General features: G+C 39.3%; 1 protein-coding gene and 1 long non-coding RNA gene across 2 annotated transcripts in view; one reads left to right on the plus strand and one right to left on the minus strand.

Moving 5' to 3' along the window:
• The first annotated feature begins 4704 nt into the window (after nucleotides 1–4704).
• The window catches only part of LOC140734395 (Krueppel-like factor 5), a 63422-nt gene continuing 41840 nt past the window's right edge, over nucleotides 4705–26286 (plus strand). The window contains exon 1 of the mRNA XM_073058282.1: nucleotides 4705–5023. Coding sequence (XP_072914383.1) covers nucleotides 4856–5023 — 168 coding nt within the window. The 5' untranslated portion in view covers nucleotides 4705–4855. The remainder of the gene's footprint in view (nucleotides 5024–26286) is intronic.
• LOC140734396 (uncharacterized) overlaps nucleotides 6305–26286 on the minus strand; it is a 37337-nt gene continuing 17355 nt past the window's right edge. The window contains exons 2-3 of the long non-coding RNA XR_012100533.1: nucleotides 15274–15366; nucleotides 6305–6406 (exon numbers count right to left, since the gene is read on the minus strand). This is a non-coding gene — a long non-coding RNA (uncharacterized lncRNA). The remainder of the gene's footprint in view (nucleotides 6407–15273; nucleotides 15367–26286) is intronic.

A 26286-nucleotide genomic window follows, 5' to 3' on the forward strand; every position in this document is an offset into this window, starting at 1 on the left:
TTAAATTGAGTAAAAAATAAAAAAAGTTACTGCAAGCTTTTAAAACTCAGACAAATTAAATTGTTGATGAGCAATTCATTCTCAATTTCATGCGAGGTGTGTTCTATAAAATAGAAATTGGAATTCCTTTCATAAGCAATTGAACTTGCGTAAGATACCAGTGCAGAGATTCCTCTTCAGACCAGATGAAGCTACTGATCATTGAACACACCAGTCAAACCTGTTTTGTAAGTGATAGCACTTCTAAAAAAAAATCAACAAAGATGTAAGTAATTTTTTGTCCACTTTAGAACCACCTACTCAGACTGCCTTATTCCAAAGACCTGCTGTTTCTTCACCTGTAACACACTGACAAAAGTAGTAATTGATTTACTGTCTGCTGGTTTGCACTTCAAAGCTGATGATTATTTATTTTGAGCCTAACATATCACTTTTTAAACAACCACTCTTTTTTTTTTCTGTTGTCTCTGTTGAAATGGTGGTGAACTTGAAATTAATACTATCACAGTCAGCTTGAATGGATAAAGTTCTCCTGCTCATTATTTTAAATGGAGGTTTGCCAAAATGGCCATTGGCAAGATTCAAAGAGAGGCAGCAGAGGAGTCAGTTTAGTTTAAATTCTAAGATTTTCTTTGTTATTGCAAATCTATGAAGTTAATATTCTTATCTCCTAAGTAAGAAGATAATGGGCTCACGCCACACTCTAGGAATTGAGCAGATGATTGTCATTGGCAATTCACAGCATTGCAAAAGATGTCATTACTCGTATTTTAAGCTTAAGTTCCATCTTCCAGTTAGCTGAAAGAGAAATATTCCACTGCATTAACAAAAGGAAAGCACAAATATTGCCCTAATATCCAGAAGCAAAATTCTGCAGATTGTAAGATTGAAAATCAGAAAATGCTAAAAAAAAAATGCTCTGTAGGCCAAGGAGCATCTATAGAGAGAGAAACATTTAACATATCAGAATATTCCCCATTAAAAATATCAATAAAATAGTTTTTTAAAGCAGTTAAAATAGCATTAGAGTCTTCTACGTGTTGAGTGCAGTACTACAAGAGGAATGGTGCCATTCTGGATGGGACATGGTCCAACACTGATCGGCACTGTAATTACAAAAGTCATTGGCCCTTTGAGGCACATTGGCATGGCAAAGAGGCAATACCAGTACTCTGCAGTGTGCCATGCTGAATATAAAAGATGACAAAATGCATTGAGGAGTCCACCTTGAAGCTCAGGAAACCACTCCAAGGGTCCTGTGCCCTTCTTTGCATGAGCTTAGCAACAATCTCATCATACAGGTCCTTCTGCTTTGGGTACCAGCTGCGGCAGAAGGACAGACTAAAGTCATATGGTGTTCCTGCTTCTCCGCTATTCCCAACCTGATCCAGTTTGATGTCTGGCCTCTGCCTCTCAGGAAGCTCTGAAGGAACAGTGAGATAAAACCAAGGAGTAGCGTGATGTTCTCACTGATGCCTTTCATGAGCAGATTGCTGCTGTTAATGGATGAGTCACCTACGAGCAACTTGTCCTTCAGGAAGATGCTTCACAACATTGGTTAATGTTTTCTCAAAGAAAAGATGTTGCATATCAGCGAGTGCTGTCCTGCCAGAGCAGAAATACAGATTCCAAGAACATCAACAATGAAAACTACTATCTTCTGTTACCATTTTCTTTATGATGAGAGTTCTGCCCAGAATGCGTAGAGAGCTGACTCTGAGGAGATGCTTGAAAACACCATGGACCAGACACTTATGATTTAGGATTTAACAGCCAGCTCAGCTCCAGGTTTGGAATTTGAAACAATTAATTGAAAGACCTGAATGTCTGCAGATACTGTAATTGTACGATTGACTATTCTGAAATTGCCTTGTATGCAACCTAAAACTTACATTTTCACACTCCAAAGTGCATCATTTCATTGCCTGTGTCTACAAAAGTGGATAATATAGATTCAATGCGCTAGGGGCCTTCAGCAACAGAAAATTGCCAAATGTTGACCTCAGAATCACTTGCAACTTGATAATACGTATTTTAAAAATTCAATTTCTGCTTCTGGTCTCCCATCATCTCCCTCCACAAACAAAAACTTAACAAAAACTCTGCTACTCATATTCTATCTATGCCATCTCAATGTACCAACCAATATTATGTTTACTGAGCTACAGGGTTTCCCAAAGCAGCAACTCCCTAACTATAACATTCGGAAACTACATTCCCAAGTACTATATGTTTCATCTTTACCTACCAAAAACACTATATTGCTTACTTGTGTGCCCACACTTCCTTTGTCTATGATTATCAGCTTCAACAATCTTGCCCCTAATTTGTGGAATTGCATCCCTCAACCTTTCTTTTCCTTTTCACCTTTTATGTCTTCTAAAAACGCTTTTAAACTTTCCTCCTAGACACTTGTCTTAATTTTCCTTTCTTTTGTTGCCAATTATTTTTATCTGATTATATTGTGGCATCATCTGGTTAGACCACAATTACAGTTTTGTATGCAATTATGGTCGCTACACCAGAGGAAGGTTGTGGTTGTGCTGGAAAGAGTGCAGAACAGGTTCACAAGGATATTACTGGGACTGGAGGACTTTGATTATGAAGAGGGATTGGATAGAATGAGCTTGTCTTTTTCTGGGTTGAGGGGTGATCTGATAGTGGTAAATTGAATTGTGAGAGGCATAGATAGGTTAGGCAGAATCTATTTTCCATGCTGTCTGAAGCAAGATTGCATAAGATTAAGGTGAGAGGAAGAAGTTTTAAAGGGAATTTGAGGGGTAGGTTTTTTACACAGGCAGTGGTGATATCCGGAACATGCTGTCAGAGGAATAGTGGAATCAGATACAATCACTAGGTTTCAAAGAAATTTAGGCAGCAGCTGAAAATAACAAGACATGGAAGAATATGGGTAAATGGGATTGGTATAGGCAACCAAAAAGGTTGGCATGGACATTTACTTTGATTATATTTATTGACATACAACACGGAATAGGTCCTCCCAGCCCTTTGAACCACACTGCCCAGCAAATCCCAATTTAATCCTAGCATAATCAAGGGACACTTTTACAATGATCAATTAATCTACCAACTGGTACATCTTTGGAATGTGGGAGGGAACCAGGGCACCCAGAGAAAACCCACACGGTTGCAGGGAGAATGCACAAACTCCTTATAGGCAGAGATGGGAATCGAACCTGGGTCGCTGATACTGTAAAGCCTTGTGCTAACCATTATGCTACCATGCTGCCTCCTTGGGCTGGAAGACCCATTTCTGTGCTGTGTGATTGGATGACTCAATAAGCTCTAGTAATAAACTGCGGGGAAAGTCGCGCCAAAAACTTCTTAAAGTGCTAATTCCTTGAGAACCTGATTTCTTTCTTCAATCCCTCACCTTGCTCATAATGTTGGCAGCAGTTTTATCGCAAATTCATCAAAAGAGCCTAAACATCACACTTCACAGAATCTATGAGATTCCCTGATTTTTAGAGCCATACAACACAGAGACCCTTCAACCCAAAGAGGTCACCCAGGTCAGTGACGTACATTCACACTAATTCCACACTAATCTGCTTTTCATATATTCTCCTCATACTCTCATCAGCTCTCCTGAGATTCAGCTACTCACCTACACAACAGAGGCAACTTCCACTCGTCAGTCAACCTACCAACACACTTGTCTTCAGGATGCAAATTGAAACCAGAGCACCTGGAAGGAACCTCTGTGGAGACAAGGAGAATGTGCAAACATTTGTTGGGGTATCTTTATATTTTCTGAGCCATGGGGTCATGGAAAACTACAAGACTGAAACAGACCCTTTGGCCAATCTATTCCATGCTGAACCATTGAAGCAGCCTACTCCCATTGACCAGCACGGTGACCATAACCCTTCATACGCCTATTGCCCATGTACCGAACCAAACCTCTCTTTAACGTTGAAATCAAGCTCACCTGCACCACATGCACTGGCTGTTCATTCCACACTCCCTTATAGTTCTTAATGTTTTTAAAAGTTTATATTATTTTAGCTACTTAATGAAGTGTATCTCAAGGACATCATTATTGTCTGAAGTGCATAGGATGCAATCTTCAGACAATTCCAGTACACTTATAATCTAAAGTACCACCTACCCTTTAATAGGTGAGTGTTTTTGTTTGTTAAAGCTGTCAATAAATAATGACAAAAGCTATTAATATCCAGGAGAACTCAATTTAATCTCCTTTTCATGAGCTCTGTCTAGTTAAGTTGAAGAGCCCATCCCACACTAGTTCTTTCAGTCAGATAATTTCTGAACAGTTATTGCATTTCAAACAAACCTTGGTGGTTATAGTGATAAATTGTTACTGAGGTTTCAAAGTACAGTATTTATGATGTGCCTGTTATATTTATGTGTAGACTAATCTACTTTCATTGTTTGACTATTTCCAGAGAAGAAAAAAGGACCTATGTTCTTTTGTAGAAAAATGCAGAAAAAAAAGATATCGTAACCAGAACTAAAATCCTCATATTTCGCAATGACCGGAATTGCTCAACGCGCAGTGGAAGCAAGTTACCGTTACTCCGCCCACCTGAGCTGAATCCGCCTTTCTCCACGGTCCGTTTGATTGACAGTTCGACCCGAACCGCTATTGGTCAGTGTGCTGTCAATCACTAGATTGGTACGCAGGTATAGTTCAGGTGAGTGACAGATGAGATCAGATCAGAACCAGGCGAGTAGCGCGCGGAGTGGGATTGCTGCGGGGAAATTTGGATTCCATTTGATTTTAGTTGCTTTTTATTCATACTTTTAATATACATTATATACATACATATAGAAAGAAAGTAAAGGTACAGACGATCATTGCAAGAAAGTGATGTCGAGCAGCGGGCTGGCTATCAGCGTCCCCAACACTGAAGAAAGCACTGTTTTTGCTCAACTGAAACCTGTGGCCATGGCCGACGGTGCCTCAGAGGAGCAGCCGGTGTTTGAAGACATCAAACCGCCAGTCAGGATGCTGGAGACGCAAAACGAATTGTGTCAGGTAAACTCAAAAATCTGTTCACTTCTTGTTAACTGCTACGGAAAAATATATCCAGCGGCAGAGGAGGTCGGCTGAGCACGGCACAAACCAAAACACATATTATCATTATTATTTAAATTAAAGGTCAGTGTACTTCTCATCAATTGTCTGCACCGTATGCTTAGCACGGTCGGGGTGGTGGGGGAAGGTGCATGAGATCACGAGGGGCTCGTTCTCTCCCAGCGCACTTTCACTGGGCCAGCTTCGGGAGGCTTTCAAACTTCTTAAAATCAGGCCAAGACAGAAGGCGGCCCTTTTTGCCGTAGGCTGGTGCCAGAACGCCTGAGACAGTGACAGCGTTCTGGCTCCAAGTGTGCTGCCAAGCAAAACCAATGTAGTTTGGTTACCAAAAAAAAACATCAAATGGGTCGTGCAAAATGGTTTACAATCCTTGGGTTTCGTTTTTCGTTTCGTTCATAAAGTTCTTCAATTGTCTCTGTTCTGTGTTCTTGTTGCAAACCTCGTGGTAACTTGTATTCGAGCTAATTCAATCGGAATTATTTTACGTTTTCTTGCTCTTACGTGGAGTGAGATTTGATACTTAGATTATGTTCTGTCAAAAGAGGAAGTAATAGAAAGTAGGTCAGCCAGATATTCATAAGCAGATTTTTAAAGGAGTTTGCATGTTATCCATATTAGGTTATTTTCACACTATTAACGTTGTTTAAGACGATCCGTCGCGAATTGTTAATATTTCCGTTCGAAACTTCGTATGGAGTCTTAGTAAAATACTACGAAATAGTAGAACTTGAATTGAAATTTGGTCAATAAAAGAAAAACGAAACGAAGAAGTTTTGAGGAAAGTTGAAGTCTCTTGTCTCGGTGTCTAGACTTATCTCTATGCTGCAGGCATTCAGGTGGGAAGCATTAATGACTTCAAAAGTTTGTGTCAACTCATAATTAGCATAAGATCGGGGAGGTTTCAGACTACGAAAGCCTTTTTAATTTTAATTTTTAAAAAACGATCCTTATCCTCTGCCCTTCTGCTGCTCAGAATAATAATAAATCTGAAAAAATTGTTCGCCAACTCTTTCAAATTTTGGACAGGTTGGGAAGGAAGTCTCAACTATTGAGCTGGGAGTTTTTTTTAATGTTAATAACTTGTTAACTAATGTGGGTATTGAGTTGGATCTGTTGGTTTTTTCTATAATTTCACTGCCTGCTCGTTTTACATCCTCTGTATATTACCACTGAAATTTGTTCCGGTACTGACGAGAAATCAGCAAGCAATCAAAATCTTACCTATTCAGTTAACATTGTTGATTTTTGCTTCTGCATGTTCTAATCAGCGTGTCCTTGTTGCAATGCAACTTGCTTTTCCAGATTTTAAAACTGTAAATTTCCCTGCACATAAATGAATATTTTATCCAACTTGGGGTTTAAAACATAATACTCCATTATTCAAATTCCTGTGGCGTTAGAGAACCTGTTGTTATGGCTCATTATTTGAAGAACATTCATTGGCAGTGACCAGAGCTAGGAGTCAAACCAGGGACAATTTTTTTGATCTTCCAGTTTATCCATTGTCGTTTATAAATACTTCATGGAAGTACACAGATTTAAATCGGTTTTAAACACCAAAAAATCTTTCTTTTGTGATCTTTGTTTACTAAGAATACATTTTAGATTTCTATTACCTCCTATAATGTCCTAAGGATTACAATAAGTGCTTATTTTTCTTTATTATATCAAGGGGTAAAAATAATTTTCAGGAATATTTGTGCACTTGTTCAGAATGCAATTCTGTTAATGTTTAGTTAAAATTGAAACCTGTGAAATGTGAAGGCAAATATTTTAAATTGTGTGCCTTTACTTGACAAGTGGGTCATTTTGAAATAATTTCTCTGACACAATCTTATTTTGAAAGGAAGTTTCTTTCAATGCATAATTAAGAATATCTAATGATTTATGGTATATATTTGTGTATACCACATTCTTCATTTTTATATCTGTGTGTAGGTGCACCTGTTAAGTGTGTCATATACACACATTCATTTTATACATAAACACCTCTGTAAATTAATGATAAGTCACCTTGAAAATATTCAAACAAATTAAGCAGTATTTTAGGTAAAAGATTGAACAATAAATGGGAGTGAAACTTCTAAAGATTTGTTATTTAGTACTTTTCTGGTCAGGTGCCTAATGTTAATTAGCTGTAATTATAAAAGTGCAGAAAGTAATAATGTGGGAATAAGTTCTAGTTAATTTAATAATTTTCTTTAAAAAAATTTAGGTTTTAAACCTATGAAATACAAAATGTATTAAATTCAAGTAATATTGCACCCAAATTAGCATTGACACCAGCAAAAACCTTTGCTTACTTGTTTTGAAATTTTGAGGTATAAAAATACTTTTTAGGGATCAATATCAATTTATTTCTTTGCTGAACATCAAGTCTTTTATTTGTTTTTATATTACATAGATGCATTGGACTGAATATTCTATGGAAATGAAGGTGTAAAATTTATCCTAAGTAAGATAGAACATTCCATAAATATTTAACTTATTGATTTTAACGGGGGCAATTTGGGAGTTGTTTTGTATTATCAGCACATGATGTAGCAGTTACTTCACATGTAAACTGATTGGAATGTCCTTGGGCAATTAAGTTAGGACATTTTCCTTAATTTTGTTTAGTAGCATCCTTTTTGAATATATTTGTTTATCAATATAAACATAATCATTCCATGGCAAATGTAATGTTCTTCTCAAAACCTCTTTCATTAATCCTTTGATTGAATGTTTACAAGTTTGTAGACACTGGAAACTCAGAATAAAAAAAACACTATCTTCCAGTGCTTGCATTTCTATTGGGAGGAAGTACACTGTTGCCAAATAACTTTTGCATTAAGATACCAAAACACAGGACTATTTCCATTCTTTTTGCCTTTGTTGTTTCTTAGATTTTTGAAATATAATTAATGTAACTCAGAATATATTTTAACTAGCTTAAGTATGAATATTTTGGCCATTAATTTTATACTTTATATTTTATTAGAACTTTTAGTCTAATTGAAGTTTAATTTCTTAAAAGAACTGCAAAATTTTTTAAAATCCACACTTTCTGCAATATTTTATGCTTTCATGTCCTGAATGCTTTTAAATGATAAAAGCAAAAATAGACTGTCATTAGTTTTAGTCATAATGTGATTCCTTTTATTTTATGAACTAAATAATTGTTCGTAGGCTTTGAAAATTAGTAATAATGCTTCCCCACTCCCCACCATTATCCCTTGCTCCATGGATAGATATTTTCGTTGAGTCTCACTGTTATTGAGCACCTTTTCTGTTCTCTTTCATGTCTAGCAAATATTTTTTTTAAATAACATACTTGATGAATCTTTTAAGCTAATTACTAATAACTGGTAAGGTATTGCAAATTGAAAATACAATATTTGGTGTCAATTTCTTTTAACTAATATTAATTTCCAACAAATTTTGATAATGTATAAAATAGTGTTTTCAAAACGATCAGTGTTTTCATGTGTTATTTAATGATCAGTTGTAATGATTGGCCTCTCCATAACCACCCTGATATTCCTTAATTTAATGTTTCTGTTTGATTATTAATTATCTTCTCTTCACAGCAACAAATCGTTGCCAAAAATTTGAGCGTTCAAATCATTTAAGATAATTGAAGATAGACTGATAACTCTCTAAAGGAGAATAATTAGCGTGATGCATCATTCTTCAAAGTTAAACATGTTTCATTAGCTAGGTTTGATAAAAAATATGTTTTGTTACACATGCTTAAGCTATTTCTGTTCTGAGTTAATTCCATTGCTTTCATGGGATTATAAATAGGCTCTGTTGGTAACTAGTGGTGTTTTTGTTCAAAAGAAAAGTAAATTTACATTGAATTAACCATTTGATGTGATGTGCTGTCTGAGTTCACATGTAACTGCTATGCCGCTGGACTCATTTTTATGATAGACCATAAATTTATGAGGCTGAAGCACAACTTAACTTATTTTGAATGTGCTAACTTATAGTAGAATTCTAGCAGAATTTCCTCTGTAATTGAGCCAAGTGAGGTTTTTTTAATGGCACTGAATGGAAGTGAACTTGGTTAGAACTGATTATATTGCTAGGACTCGTTAATAACGGTATTTCTCTGCCAGGGTTTAGTGAGAATCCTTCTGGATTATTCCACAGACAGATCCATTCCATATGTTAAAATAGTAAATATTATTTTTAACTTAATACATTACTGGATTTCCTTAGTAAAATGACTATTTTTCCTGTAATGATCATTTAGTTAGTGTCAAATACTTCCCTACTACTTAATTATTTTTACTATTTAGTTTAACTTTTCTTAAAGCTAGATTGTGTAAAATAGATAATGTACATTACTGCATTGTCGAATAATATATACAATGAGTATGAATATTTTATTCAAGGAGCTACCATAGCTGGGCTAAGATGAATTGATCCTAAACTTCATCCACTAACTACACACCAAACTCTAATTGGCAGTAAGTTGTGATCAGGAAAAGCAAGTTTATTCCACATGAATGTTTAGTTATTAAGGTGAATTGCAGACCTTTTTTCTTGTTATGATTGGATAACTAACAAAACTGAGAGTTTCAGTATTGAAAACACCACTGTCATCTTCAGTTTTGATATAGTTCTGTAGAATGATTAAAATATTAATACATAGCTCAAAATTTGAATCATATGTTATTTAATATCACCTTGGATATTTGTCAGTGGGATAGAAAATTTATGACTAATGAACCAGCCAACCACAAGTTTAGATTTTGGGACAGAAGTGATTGCAAAATAAGAGGTTGTAATCTTTACTCTATGAAAACAACATAACTTTGGGATTTAAATGAAAAAGTAGTCCATGCAGAAATCCAGGAATTGAAGTCAATGTTCTAACTGTTCTCACAGGCTGTGCTAGTTGTAGTCCTTTTCAATGCAAAATCAGGCTGAAAATCATGAGCTAACATGATTTTGTTTTGATGTACTGGACACACTGTAAAATCCACTGCAAATCTTGCACTTTGTTGCATGAGATTTGGGCTTTTAATTGAATATTAAGCTATTATTGCTGCTCAGCAAACTATTTTTCTCATGTTTATTGTAATTTCCCTAAATGAATGTTTCAAACTGATAGGACTTGTTAAAATTTAAATAAAACTAATATCATTTCTACTTCCAATGTATTTCAGGCTCTCCTGCATTGTTTGATATATGAAACATTTATTTTAAAATTATCCTTGTGGTTTCCTATCGGATTGAAATCTTTAACGTGATTGGTCTGCTGCCTTGATGGTATCAAAGTGATTCGGGGAAGGGATGTCCTTGAACTGAAGTTTGAGAGCTGTATAAGGGAAGTTTGTGCCAGAGATTGATAGGCCTTTATAGAGATTACAAGATAGACGGGAAATATTGTTACTTTATCTTGGTCCTAAATTCTGGAGCAGTATTTTCCACTTGACGTTTCAGAAACAACCCAGTTACATTGTTTTCATTGTAAGTACTTAATTTGTAGGTAATATAAGGCAATGTTTCTGGAAATAATTAGTGGTTCAATTGATTTTGATTTGAATTTGGGTTGAATTAGAAAGATGACAGCAGTCACTTCTATTTTTTGTCTATGCGTGTCTTACTACCACTGTAAGTGCATTTCGAACTTGACTATTTTCCTTTCAAATCCTAATCTATTTTTCCAAGTGGACATGAAAATCTAAAAGTCAGGAGGGCTTCAAAAAATTTTCTGAGACTATCTTTATTGTTGAATTTATAGTCTTATGCTAAGTTTTATTTTATTAAAATGTACTGGAAACATTTGAAATAAAATGGCAAACCATTGACACACAAAGATTGGTAGTAAGTGCTCAAGTCTGACAGAACATTTATGAACTGTAAACACCCTGCACTAGAAGTAGCCCAACAAACTCGTGGCACTGGAAACCCATTACACCATTCTGTCTGTACTGTATCTAATTTTCTCCTTATGAAGCGATTTAGTGAGGAGCTTTAAGATATAAAACTTAGTGATTTATTGTTGACTGTTGCAGGAAGCTATTTTCAACTTGGCATCTATGTTCCAATGATTACAGGTGTAACTGATGGAAGGGGAGTGTATCTCAATACTTCCTAACTGAAAAGGTCACCTGTACTTAATGGCCTTTTTTAAATTAAATCGTAATTACATTTAGTTTGAATTACATGAAGAAACTTCACCTGAAACTCAAGGTTTCTTGATTTCTATGTTAATTATGTGAAGTCTATTATCATTGCACAATAATCTTCTAACAGATGACAGCTTGAATATCCATTTGACATTAATCTAACACAATCTGAAAATTTATCTTTAAGTTCCTTGTTGCTTTGCAATTTCTTGAATTCTAGCAGTCATTACTAAAATGCATAATTTTGAAAATACCCCTTACATTCACAGAAAAGAGGAAATGTTGCAGCCGGGCTTGGAAGGAAATTGTAGCAAAATTTTCAGGTTGAAATCACTGCCCATTACTCCTCTGACATTTAGGGCAGCAATGAAGGTCCCCCAACTCTTTCAGCCCATACCGACGCAGAGAGATGTAGAAAGATTCATCATTGCTGTTTCTGTAACAATTTTGTTTTACCATTTGGGGTTAATAGCCCTGAGCCGAACCCAAACTTGGAGGATCAGTGCACCACTCTTGGTCTGCTCTCTACCCTTTGACTTGTCTGGCGTAGGTGACCCTACTAAGAGCCAAAGCACAAGGCCCTGAACCTAGCCAACATAACTCTCAAGGTCATTGAGGCACGCAAGCCTCCAAAATACAACAAGGTTATGATCCTCTTGGAGGCTTCAGGCTGAATATGTTGTACTCCAATCACAAGCTTGTAAAGCTGGAGACTTGGATTTTGCAGATGGAGTCAGCTACCCACACTTGCCACTCGGATCCCTAACTTGTAGGCTTGCTTGATCATCCTAGGTCTGTGGAGGCCCTCAAGCAATGGATTTCGGTAACATGCTGGCAAAATCCAAGTCCAAATAATTTAAAAAGAAACTGTGCTTTCACTCCCCTTTCTTTCATTATCACAACCATATTACAGGTCGACCTTCACTAATCCGACTACCTGTAATCCGGTTCCGTCGATAATCCGGCACTGATTTCAAATTTTCCGTGCAACTGTAATTTCAAATTTCCCGGGCCACTGTACCAATCTGCTGCGCGTTGTTTTGGTTGCGCTAGATCTGTTCATGTGTTGGTGTGCTCTTGTAAGCACAGACAGGTGATTCCTGCTTATTTTCCTGCATTTATTAATATCATTTGATGAGGCACGGCTACTCGGCACCTGTCAGCGGCGGGGGAGCTGGCGCGCACTAGGTCAGTCCATCTTCTCGCCCGCCTGCCGGCAGTCACACACTACCTTCTGGCATCGCACGGCCAGCATTCCGTTTTCTTCTACTGACAACCTCAGATCAGACGTGGCGACCCACTGAATTTAAGCATATTACTAAGCGGAGGAAAAGAAACTAACGAAGATTCCCTCAGTAACTGCGAGTGAAGAAGGAAGAGTCCAGTGCCAAATCCCCAGTCACCTGGCGGTCACATGAACTGTGGCATATAGAAGACCTTCTTTCTCCAACTTCTGCTTCTGTTCACCCTGATGTGCTGGCACCATTATCAACAGTTTTTGAAAAAACTGTTGTGCCAGTTTCGGCACCAGTTCCTGATGCATCACTCATTTTTCAAATGAAGATGTTGATGATCCTGACAACCTCACACTTGCAGACATGTAACTTTGCCTTAAGGTATATTAAACGTCTCACTTTAGAAGCAGAAGTGCTGAACTGTTCTGTACAAGTTAATTCCTGTACATTTACCTGTACCCTTTATCTGTGCCTGTACAGTATATTACTTTATTAAACTTTCACTTGCTACTCATTTAATATTTCTGTTTCATTATTATCTAACTTGTACTGATTTGCATGATATTTTAAAGGTATGATGAGGCGGTTAGCTATTGCTTAATGTGATCCTTCTGTAATTTGGCATTTTCACTAATCTGGCACTCCACAGGTCCCAATGGTGCAGGATTGTAGAAGGTCAACCTGTATTGACATCTTTTAGTGGGCTCAGGGCTATAGCACAAAAGTTCTGGGATCGGGGGGGGGGGGGGTGTGTGTGCGTGTGCGTGTGCGCGTGTGTGTGTGTGTGTTCCATATGTCCAACGTTATACTAGTTACTACATTAGTTGCTTATTGTAAATTGTCCTATTATTAGGCTGGGGTTAAATCAGTGGGTTGCTGGACTGGAAGGACCTTTTCTGCACTGCATCTCCAAATAAAATAAAAAATATGCCCCACATCTGGAGCACAGTGAACAGAAGTCAGCGGAAAAGTTCATGACTTATTCATTTGTATGAAAGTCTTAAAACTTGCAGACTTGAGGGTAGATGTTCACGTTTCCTTGCTGGCAAAGTCCAGCAAAATCAGGCCAGCCAAGATTTTTTTTTTTTTTTGGCTTGGCTATTTTGCTATTGATACCTGTTCACCTTGGTAACTCACCCAAGTGGTGATTCTTCGTTTCATTGGCAATGTGTTTTATAGTGGGTGCCTGATGAGATTGTAGCATAAACTTGGTTAACTATATTCCACTATATCCTAAGATTGATGAGACCATTTGCTTTTCCTTTTGGAAAATCACATTTGCACTTGGAAAATACAATAGACTTGCTTGTTGACTTCTAGATACCCACACAAAATGATAAAATAGAAACAATTCAACAGATGTTTGAAATATTAACTTTTTAACATACAGGTTCTTTATTTATGAACTTGCATTTAAAAAAGTGGACTGCTATTAGTAATACAATCTAGTGCCTCCACAAAATTTACATAGAATGTAAAGATTAGGATAAGAGTACCAGTTGAAAGAATGGTTATTAAATCAAAGAAGGAATATAATCAAATTAGAAATGTAGATAACTGTCTGGGTAACTTCCAATCTAATGGCATGAGTTACCTCATCCTCCCAACCACTTCACCATTCCCCATTTGTGTTTCTTACCTGGCCATCACCTCCCTCTGGTACTCCTCCCCTTTCCCTTTCTTCCATGGTCTTCTGACCTCTCCTGTCAGATTCCCCCTTCTCCAGCCCTTATCTGTTCCACCAATCAACATCCCAGCTCTTTACTTCACCCACTCCCCCTCTCCTGGTTTCACCTATCACCTGCTACCTTGTACATCTTCCTCCCCTCCCACACCCACCTTCTTATTCTGCCTTCTTCCCCCTTCCTTTTTAGTCTTGATGAAGGGTCCTGGCCTGAAAAATCAACTGTTTACTCTTTTCCATAGATGCTGCCTGACCTTCTGAGTTCCTCCAACATTTTGTGTGTATAATGAGATGTATAATTGTTTTCCTTCCGAATGCATCTCTAATTGATTCCTCTCCAACTTTGCACCTAATCATCAAATTTTTGATGGTTGACCATGTGCAGATTTTGGAAATAGATGCCTGTCTGATTATTAATACCCAATTACTGTTTTCCCACTGCAACCTTTTACTGTTTCAATGCCAATGAACAAGAATGTCAGTTTTCATTGCAAGCTTGAGCAAACTTCTCATCAGCTTTTTTTCCTCAATGTGATTTCTTTTGTGCACACACACTTAGATCAATTATATTGTGTATTGTAATTATGAAAGTATTGTGATGCTGTTAAAAGGTTAAAGGCGAAATTGTAAATTCCATTTAGTTAACATTCATTCTTTAGGGATTTGGTCGAGTTTTTCCTCATTTTGTACAGTATTCCGCAGGCTAGCAAAAAGAAGTAATTTAGACAAAGAAAGTAGAGCTGCTGGTACAACTGTTGTGAACAGCTGTGTCTACTTAATGGACAAATAAAATGAAAACTGGAATGAACTGAAGACAACTGTAGTCATCCAGAGGTTCTTGTGATTGCATTCTATGTGCTTTGAGCAGTGGCAAATTTGTTATTGACAGATTTTTGCCTAACCACCGTGTTAGATAGCATAAAATATTCATTTGATTATTCTGTATTTGTATATTTTCCAATTTTATCATTGATATGTCATTTTCTAGACTTTTTGGTGCCAGTGTTTACAAATGAAACAAGTAATTCAAATCAATTTGCTCTGTACGCTTGACAACATCTAAAGGGCATATTACGGAGTAAGTTACTAGTGTTCTATTAAAATACTCCACATTATAAACAGCAGAATACTGGTTAATGTACTTACTCATAATCCAAAGGCCCCAATTAAGAATGCACAGAGAAGAGTTCAAATCCCACCAAAGCAGATGGAGAATTTATACTTGATTAACAAAGCAATCTAGAATTTAAAGAAAGAAGTTTATCTCAGATGTGGTAGTCATGAACCTATATGGTTGGTTCATTAATGCACATCAATAAAAGGGATTTGCTTTCCTTTATCTGACCTGTGGTTGAAGCATAGTCACAAAATGTTAGGTAAAATATTGTAAGAAACACAATTAGAACACTACTGAATGCACCAAAGCACCAGATTTCTCAACCAATGGGGATTATTGAATGCTCCAGGGCATCTAAAATAAGGTATACACAGGGGGCACTGAGCCAGCTACAGTAATAAAACTGTATTATAGTGCATGACCAGGAAATATCTTACTTGCGACTCAGGATCAAGCCAAAGGACCCAATGTGGTTCAATGGGATGTCAAGAAAATGCTTGATGCAGCACCAAGAATAGTTAAAATTCAGTGTTCAGTTGGCAGAGGAGAGTGTTTCCACAACTTTAAGATTGGAATAAACCTCTGATCAGTCCTGCTTCATCAGTTGTAAATAGATGAAAATAGAGCATCCAACAGTATGACATATGTCAATATTCCCTCTAATTTATAATGACCAATATGCACAAAAATCTTGTGTAGTGCAATTTTTTTGCCAGCGACAACAACGTGTGTGCACTGAATAATTTCTTCAATAAAAACAGTATATAGAAGCCAGTTCTAAAATTTGCAGACAAACTGCGTGTTGTCACCACCATCCTCATCAGAAACCAGAAAAAGAAATGTGGTTGTGTATGAATGTGGAATATACTTAACCTGCTGACGTGGTAGAGAGTGACAATGTATTGTGCCCAGTTTAACTTCCCTTGTACACTAGTAGCAAAAGATGAGAGGGAACATTGACATAGGTAAAAACAAGCAATTCTGCAGATATGGAAATCTTGAGCAACACACACAAAATACTGGAGGAACTCACCAAGTCAGGCAGCGTCTATAGAGGGAAATGAACGGTCCACCTTTCAGGCTGAGACCCTTCATCAGGATTGGAAAGGAAGGAGGCATAAGCCAGAATGAGAAGCTGAGGGGAGGGACGAGTACAAGTTAGCATGTGACAGGTGAAACTAGGTGAGGGTGAAGTTGGGTGGGTGGGGAGGTGGGATGAACTAAGAAGCTGGGAGGGGATGAGTGGAAGAGGTAAAGAGCTGAAAAAGAAGGAATCTGACAGAGGAGAACAGTGGACCATGGAAGAAAGGGAAGGAGCAGAGGCAGCAGAGGGAGTGGATAAACAGCAGAAAAGAGAAGTGGTGAGGGGGAACCAGAACGGGGAATGGAATGAGAGGGAATGGGATGGGTGAAATTACCAGAGGTTAGAGAAATCAATGTTTGTGGCATCAGGTTGGAATCTATCCAGGTAGAAAATGAAGTGTGGCTTCTCCAGCCTGAATGTGGCTTCATACCCCCCAGCAGTAATCAAAGGGGTATACTTGTTGCTGAGGAGAATGGCCACATTTGCCTTCACCCAGTCTTCCCATTACACGGATAGAGTCGCCCTTGTCCTTGCATACTACCCCAAGAATCCTTACATATTACCCCCAGCACCAGATTCCACCATCTATAATGGGACAGTACCACTAAGCACATCTTTCCATTTTCCATGACCCCACTCTCTATGCAACTGGTTTGTTGACTTGTTCCTCCCCATTGATCTGGAAGTGGGATAAGTCCTAAAGCTCCCTCACCACAATTCAGGCCCCACACAGTCTTTCCAGGTGAATCTGTTGGGGTCATCTACTGTGTCTAGTGCTCCCAGTGCAGCCTCTTCGATATTGCTGAAACCCAATGTAGAGAGGAGAGCCACTTTGTTCAGCGCTTTCACTTTGTCAGCTACAAAAGAAGAATTTCCCAGTGGCCACCTATTTCAATTCAATTTCTATCTCCCATTCTGACAGTCCATGGCCTCTTCTGGTGCCTCTCCTTCTTCCCTTTCCTCCACAGTCCACTCTCCTTTCCTTTCAGATTCCTCCTTCAGCTGTTTACCTCTACCTCTTCCATTTATCACTCCCCCACCCATCCACCTTCCCCCTCACCTACTAGTTTGTATTATTTCCCCTCCCCTTCCTTTTTATTCTGGCTTCTACCCCCTTTCTTGCCTGACCTGCTGATTTCCAGCAGCATTTTGTGACTTACGTTAGAGACAGAGGGATAGCACAGAAAAGGGCTGTTTCGCCAACCGGGTCTGTGCCAACCATTAATCACCCACTCCTACTAACCTAACATTAATTCCAGTTTTATCCTTCCTACATTCTCACAACTCTCCACACATTCTTCCACTCCCCTACACGTTAAAGGGAAATTTCCAGCAGGCAATTACCTACCATCCTGCATGCCGTTGGAATAGGGAAGAAAAACTTACTGGAAGGAAATTCTGCATTCTGTTTCCTTTTCATTACCTCATTGTAGTTCTGTTTAGAATGAACTGTTTGGATGATGTGCAAACAAACCCTTTGCACTCTATCTCCATAGATGTGGCAATAATATTCAAATTTCAGGCACACAGTGACAACCCACATGATCCCAGGGTGAATGCACAAACTCCTCACTGATTGGAGCCAAGGTCAGGATTGAACACAGGTCTCTGGTACTTTGAGGCGGAGGCTCTACTAGCTACCTCACTGTGCCACTCCAATATTATGCTTAAACATTAGGACCTGGGCTGCTAGTCACTCTTTACGGAAGGACTGAGTTTGTGCGACTGCTGTCCTCATGTGCAGATGGAAAGCCATTACCCATATTCTCAGATTTGTATGATTACTGGACTGTAGTTTATGTTGGTTTCCTTCAGTTTTTTGGTGCTGGTTTTCTTGTGAGTGAGGGGATCAGGGATTGTTATTGCGACTGTTTTTTGTTGCGGGGGAGGGGTGATTTTGGGGTCAGTGGGTTTTGTTTCTTTTTCATGCCGGTTGAAGGGGAGAGTTGATGTCCTTTCCTTCATTAACATCCACGGTCTTTCTGTATTTAGTGGCTATCTGGAGTAGACAAATATCAGAGTTGTATTGCACATGCATACTTCGACAATAAAATGAACCTTTGAACCTTTAGAATCATGACTGGGAGTGAGAGCTGGTGTCATCATTTAAATAATAGCCGGCACTATGCCAATCGTAGATTATAGCATGATTTGCCTTGACAGTGGGGGCGGGGGTGCATTTCCAGACAACTAAAGTTCTGTCCACCTGTTTAAGGGATTGCTAATCACAAATGTGGCAGTAAGAAGTCAGAAACTTCTGGAAGGATGAGCTGAATGAGGCATCTTCACTCAAAGGTCTATTCTGAATATATAAGGAGCACAGGGATCACCGATACAGTTTCTAAATGGGCAGCACAGTAATGTACGGGTTAGCGCAACACTTTACAGCAACGGCCGTCTGGGTTCAATTCTGCCAAGGTGTGTACGTTATCCGCGTGTCTGCATGGCTTTGCTCCAGGTGCTCTGGTTTCCTCCCAAAGAGTGAGGATTAGTGGACATGCTACATCAGTGCCAGAAGCATGATGACACTTGTGGGATGTCCCTAGCACATCCTCAAACAGTGTAGGTCGTTAATGCAAATGACGCATTTCATTGTGTGTCTGAATGTTTCAATGAACTGATGAGAAATAAAATCAATCTTTATAATTCCATTCTGATGTAATTGAACTGACTGGACTGGACTTCTGACTTTAAAATAAAGAGCAAAGGTGGGTGAGAGAAATTCATAAGTCCATCTTTTAAAAATAAATTTTAACATGAAAAGTTAAAAATTAACTTTGTGGTAAGCCACTGAGAATAATATACTACCCTAAATCCTCAAAAAAAGCCAATTTTGCATACCAATATGCAGAGCTCTAGAGGGAAGAAAGAAGCAAGGATTAAGATTCGCCCAGCTCAGCTTCCATAGACTATAGAATATTTGTGTAGGAGGAAGGAGACCTGGGCTTCTAGTGGTGAACATTATGAACATTTGTGTTACATTGGATCAGATATTCTGAAATGGGATTAATGAGCTGAATTTTCAATGAGCATCACTTTTCCTTTACTTCCCTTTCACTGTCCTTTAAAGTAGACAGCTTACAGCCCAGGCAGCTGGGTAGTTATGGTGGAGTCCACTCCATCTCACATTTATAACAGACTTTAATGTGCTTCTGACAACAGGACTTGAGGCTCTTAATGGCATCCTGAATGCTTTGAGAACTCTGGGGTGGGGATGCTCAGATTCCTGCAAGTTGATGTTACAATTTTTTAAACAGGCCATGAGAACATCCTTGAATCATGGAACATAAAACAGTACTATTCTGGTAGGCCATGTTTTACTGATCATGACGCCTATTTACTTAGACATACAGCATGAACAAGCCCTTCCCGCCCTTCTAGCAACCCACCCAGCCTAATCACAAGACAATGACCAATTAAGTACGTACAAACAAAGGACGCCAAATTGAACTCCGAACTCCAGTGTCCCAAGCTGTAGTAGTTTATCGTGGACTGTACGCACTAGTTTTAAAAAGCATGCGGGGTCTGTTGGGAACTGTCTGCAGAGCAATAGGGTTGCAGAGTAAGTTGGAGACAGTTCCTTGTGGACCTTGTCTGTGGAGCGGGCGGGGCGGGGGTCTGATGGGACTTGGCTGTGGAGCAGGAGATACTATTAACCTTGGGTTTATAGCAACTAGGATTAATTACCAAGGGCTAATTAAAAGAAGCAGGATTTGAGGGGAGCGGCAATTGTGGAGTGTTCGGGTGGTCAGGCTTTGGCTCAACAGGCTTGGGAAAGAATGGTCACAGGCAAGAACTTAAGTTTGACGAGCTGGAAGCATAACAAATGTGAGCTGGTTGGTAGTTCAGGCACAGGAATGCTCCTCCTGTGAGGTGTAGGATTTCAGGGTACCTAACAGTCTCCCTGATGATTACATCTGCGGGAAGTGTGCCCAACTTCAGTTCCTGACTGACAAGGTCAAGGAAATGGAGCTGGAGCTAAATGTACTCAGGACTATCTGAAAGACTGAAATTTATAGATGAGTCCTTTACTGAGGTAGACAAGAGATTTGGCGGCCACAAAAGAGAAGCCAGGATGGTGTGTATCCTCCCAGGTGCTAGGGTCCAGGATGTCTTGGAGCAGCTGCAAAAGATTCTCAAAAGGAAGGGTGAGAAAGGAAGCAAGAGGTTATGGTGCACATTGAATTGACTTTATTTCTTTCATTCTTCACAAACATGAGTAAAGATCTTTGATATGTCTCCATCTAAATATGCCATGTGCAATCATAGTAATTTATAATAAATAGAACAGTCAATGTAATATAGAGTATGCTCAAGCCAGCATGAGTTAATCAGTCTGATGGCCTGGTGGAAGAAGCTGTCTCGGAGCCTGTTGGTCCTGGCATTTATGCTGTGGTACTGCTTCCCAGATGGTAGCAACTGGAATAGATTGTGGTTGGGATGGCTTGGGTCCCCAGTGATTCTACGGGCCCTTTTTACACACCAGTCTTTGTAAATGTCCTGAATCATTGGAAGTTCACAACTACAGTTGCACTGGGCTGTCCGCACCACTCTCGGCAGAGTCCTGCACACTGCAGAGTCCTGGTATGGGAGCTACAGTTCCCATACCAGGCAGTGATGCAGCCAGTCAGGATGCTCTCAGTTGTGCCCCTGTAGAAAGTTCTTAGGATTTGGGGGCCCAGACCAAACTTCCTCAACCGTCTGAGGCGAAAGAGGCGCTATTGTGCCTTTTTCACCACCCAGCTGGTGTGTACAGACCACGTAAGGTTCTTGGTGATGTGGATGCCAAGGAACTTGAAACTGTTTATCTTCTCAACCCCAGATCCATTGATGTCAATAGGGGTTAGCCTGTCTCCATTCCTCCTGTAATCCACAACCAGCTCCTTTGTCTTTGAAATATTGAGGGAGAGGTTGTTTTTTTGACACCACTGTGTCAGACGGATGTCTTCTTCCCTGTGGGCCACCTCATTATTGTTTGAGATAAGGCCAATCAATGTAGTGTCATTGGCAAATGTAATTAGCGGATTGGAGCTATGGGTGGCGATACAGTCATGGGTATACACGGAGTAAAGGAAGGGACTCAGTACACAGCCCTGAGGGGCTCCTGTATCGAGAGTCAGAGGGTTGGAGGTGAGGGAGCCCACTCTTACAACCTGCTGGTGATCTGACAGGAAGTCCAGGATCCAGCTGCACAGGCAAGCTCAAGGACAAGGTCTTTGAGTTTCTTGTCAATCTAGAATGGAACTATGGTGTTAAATGCTGAACTGTAGTCCAAGAACAGCAGTCTCACGTAAGCATCCTTCTCCAGGTGTGTAAGGACAGGGTGTCATTAGCAGCAATGACATAAATTCACTAGATTATGGAATGGTTCCGGCAGGCTGTTAAATTGCAAATATCACGTCACTCTTAAGAAGGAAAGGAGGCAGAAGAAAGGAAACTATAGGCCAGTTAGACTGACTTTAGTTGTTGAGAAGATGTTGGAATCCATTATTAACATAAGGTTTCAGGATATTTGGAGGTGCATGATAAAGTAGGCCAATGTCAGCATGGTTTCCTTCAGGGGAAATCTTGCCTGACGTGTCTGCTGGAATTCTTTGAGGAAATTACAGCTAGGATAGACAAGGAGTCAGTGGATGTTGTAACTCTGGACTTTGACAAGGTCTTTGACAAGGTGCCAAACGTGAGGCTGTTAAAAAGATAAGAGCCCATGATATTACAGGAAAGATACTAGCATGGATAGATGATTGCATGATTGATGGGAAGCAAAGAGTGGGAATAAAGGGAGCCTTTTCTAGTTGGCTTCCAGTGACTATTGGTGTTCCGCAGGGATCGGTATTGAGACTGCCTCTTTTATATTTTAATGATTTTGCTGATGGAATTAATGGTTTTATAGCCAAGTTTGCAGACGATACAAAGAAAGGTGGAGGGGCAGGAAGCAGGGAGGCTGCAGAGGGGCTTGGGCAGATGAGGAGAATGGATTAAGTAGTGACAGATGGAGTACAGTGTTGGAAAGTGTATGTTTATGCACTTTGGTATAAGGAACAAAAGCATGACTATTTTTCTAAATGGGCAGAAAATTCAAAACTCAAAGGTACAGAGGTGACCCAGGAATCCTTGGGGCAAAATTCCCTAAAGGTTAACTTGCAGGTTGGGTCAGTGGTGAGGAAGTCAAATATAATGTTAGCATTCATTTTGTAAGGACTAGAACATAAAAGCAATGATGTAATGCTCAGGTTTTATAAAGTGCTGGTGAGGCCTCACTGAGAATTTTGAGCAGTTTTGGGCCCTTATCTATGAAAGGATGTGGTAACGTTAAAGAGGGTTCGGTGGAGATTCACACAAATAATTCTAGAAATGAAAGTTTTCATAAATGAGGAGAGTTTGATGACTCTGGGCCTGTACTCGCTGAAGTTTAGAAGTACGAGGGAGGATCTCATTGAAACCTATCGAGTATTGAATGGTCTAGTCAAAGTGGAAATGGAGAGGATGTTTCCTATAGTGGGTAAGTCTAGGGCCAGAGGGCACAATGTCCAAATAGAGACACATCCATTTAGAACAGAAATGAGGAGGAATTTCTTCAGCCAGAGTGTAGTGAATCTGTGAAATTCATTGCCATGGACGGTTGTGGCCGCCAAGTTATTGAGCATATTTAAACCAGAGGTTGATTGTTTCTTGATTAGTCAAAACATCAATGGTTATCAACAGTTACAGGGAGAAAGAAGGAGAGTGGAGTTGAGAGGGATAATAAATTGACTATGATGGAATGGCAAAGCAGACTTGATGGGCTGAATGGCCTAATTTGTTCCTATGTTCCTAATTTTGTTCCACCAGCTTCAGGAACAGTTATTACCCCTCAACCATCCATCTTTTGAACCAGGAGGATAACTTCACTCAACCTCACTTGCCCTATCACTGGAGTTCCCACAACCTATGGACTCACTTTCAAGGATTCGTCATCTCATGTTCTCTATTTATTTTTTATTTATTTTTGTTAATATTTCTTTTATTTTCTTTTGTATGTGCACAGTTGGCTGTGTTTCCACACTGGTTATCCGCCCTGTTGGGTGCAGTCTTCCACTGATTCTATTATGGTTGTTGAATTTACTAAGTATTCCCTCAACGAAACAATCATCGGAGTTGCATTCAGTGACATATATGTATTTTGATAATACATTTACTTGAACTTTGAATCTTTTATAGTCTTAAACTATTGCACCATATCTTTCCTATAGTCAAACTAATAGAACTGCACTAAAGTTTTGTGTAGCTGCAATGTGATTTCCTCTTATACTCAACACTCATACCAATGAAGGCAGGCAGTCCATACAATTCTTACAATCTTATCCACTTGTGTAGCCACTCAGTGAACTATAGACCCCAAGATCCCTCTGTACCTCGGTGCTATTGAGGGGAAAACCATTAACTGTATATGCTCTCCTTTCATTTGACCTCCCAAATGCAATACATTACACTTGCCTGGATTATCTCCATCCGCTACAATCACTTCTTCTATCTACCTGGCAATCTGTTACCTTGACCTCATTAGGAGTAGAATAGACACTCTGAGAGTCTGTTGTTAGACATGCCTATAACGTGGCCTGCCCATTAGTCATTGTGAGTATATGTAACATTTTGACATTGGGTATGTTGGTGATGTTAATGGTTGTTTACTCACACTGCCAGTGGATGTGAACATGTTTTTGCTGAGACAGTTTTGCTACTGCATTTTCCAATCCTTTGAGGTTTCTGTTATGGATGGGCTGTGGTTCAGGATAAAAAAAAAATCAGGAATATAAGGATCACTGCTGCCTGGTAGACCATGAGTTTTCTGCTGTGTTTGAGGTCTTGACCTTCAAATGTATTCCTCAGAGGCTATCTTGAAACACAGAAAGTGATGATGAAGATTCATTGTCTGTCTCCACTGATGGGTGGCTTTTGAAATAGGGGAAATAGGACACATTTTCCAGGGTGCCATCTTGTTGGAGGTGGGTGTTGCTTTCAGAAGTTAGTGGAAGGTCTTTGTTTTGGGAGTGTTTAATAAAAGGTCTATGCTTTGTAAACAAACAAGAATAACTTAGAACTGGGCCTGTAAACATGTGCATATGTGAGCTTTGTCTGTATTGCAGTTCAATAATTGTAGTTGAAGTCTTCTTAGTTTAGGAATGGAGGTATCATAGGTCAATCAGTATCCCATTTGCACCACACCAATAAGAAATTTATTGGAGAGAAGCTTCAGTATAACTGATCAAAATTCAGTAAATATTGGGAAAATGATGCAGCCTTGCTTAACAACAGTTTGCACAGCACAGAGATCTATCTACATGTCAAGTACATTTGCTCTGTTGCAAAAGGCAGGATCTCCCAGTGGCTACTCATTTCAATCCAAATTCATGTTCCCTTCCCTGTCCATTGCCTTCCCTATCGTCACAATGAGGCCAAACTCAGGGTGGAAGAATAAAGCTTCATATTCCATCTGGGTAGCCTCCAATTTGAACATTGATTTCTCCAACTTCTGGTAATTACTCCCCTCCACCCCCTTTTTCCATTTCCCATTCTGGTTATCTTGTCCTGATCTACACATCACCTCCCTCTAGTTACCCTCCCTTTTCCTTTCTTCCATGGTGTACTGTCCTCTCCAATCAGCTTTCTTCTTCAGCCTTTTACCTCTGTCATCTATCACCTCTCAGCTTCTTACCTCATACCCCCGCCATCCCTACATACCTACTTTCCTCCTCACTTGATCTTGCCTATCACTTGCCAACTTTTACTCCTCCTTCTCCCCCGCTGCCTTATTCTTGCTTCTGCCCCCTTCCTTTCAACTCCTGAGAAAGAGTCTCAGCCCAAATCGTTGACTGTTTATTCCCCATCATAGATTCTGCCTGACTTGCTTAATTCCTTGAGCATTTTGTATGTGTTGCACAGAGGTTTATTGGCCCTCAATGAAGACGAGTTTATGAAGGCAGCAAAATTTGCAGATTTCCCACTGTCCACGTTTCTTGGATGGAATAATTCAAAGACCCTATAATTTCCTGACTCTTCCTCAACAAGAATGTTCTTGACTCTATCCCAAGACAAACTAAAAAGTTAAAAAAGGCTTGTGTCAGCTGAAAAATATTAAACCTTAGAGAAGAGACAGTATCCCTGCTGATGCTTTAACATTTGGTAGAGAGGAACTTCAGACAAGAATATATAACTTCCACTCTGAGAAGAGGTGGGCCTGTCAGGAGACCGTAAAGCAGTTGCAGTCAAGATGGAGATCATGAGTGCTCTAGAAGAAATGCAGGAAGCAGCACCAACTTCTACAGAGCATAGAAATCGTGGGCAGAGAGCAGAGTTTGATCATTCCAAATTTTATTAGAGGAAATTTCTGGTCATTCATATTTGTTTTGACAAGATACACAAATGATGAGGACAAGAAATTTGGATTCAAGTCAAGGAAAATGGATATGTTTTTCCTATAAACATTGGATCTGTTGTACATACTGCCCTGCACTTATGATATTGGTCACTCCTGTAAACAAATAACTTGTATCGAACTTATGATTTCTGCGTACCAACCTGTTGTCTTTCTCCTGCATGGTGTCTAAATGAAAGAAGTTTTGGCTGTTCATTCATGACACATTATATTGGCAATCGACATGCTCATTAACCATCTATATTAATTACTACTTCCTGTGCGGAAGGATGGCAGTAAGCCAAATTGCCAACGAATCATGCCCCTCCTTTTCCCTATGTCAACAACCGCAACCTTCTTGGTAAACTTGCTTATTATTGTCACACAAACCTAGGTACGGTGAAAATCTTATCGGCATACCATACATACAGATCAATTCATTATAATAGTGCATTGCGGTGGTACAAGTTAAAAATAACAGAGTGTAGCATAAAGTGTTACGCTTCAGAGAAAGTGCAGTGCAAGTAGATAATAGGTTTAATCAATGTAGATTGAGCTTAGAGT

Source organism: Hemitrygon akajei, chromosome 10 (genome assembly GCF_048418815.1).
Source record: "Hemitrygon akajei chromosome 10, sHemAka1.3, whole genome shotgun sequence".
NCBI classification, from domain to species: Eukaryota; Metazoa; Chordata; class Chondrichthyes; order Myliobatiformes; family Dasyatidae; genus Hemitrygon; species Hemitrygon akajei.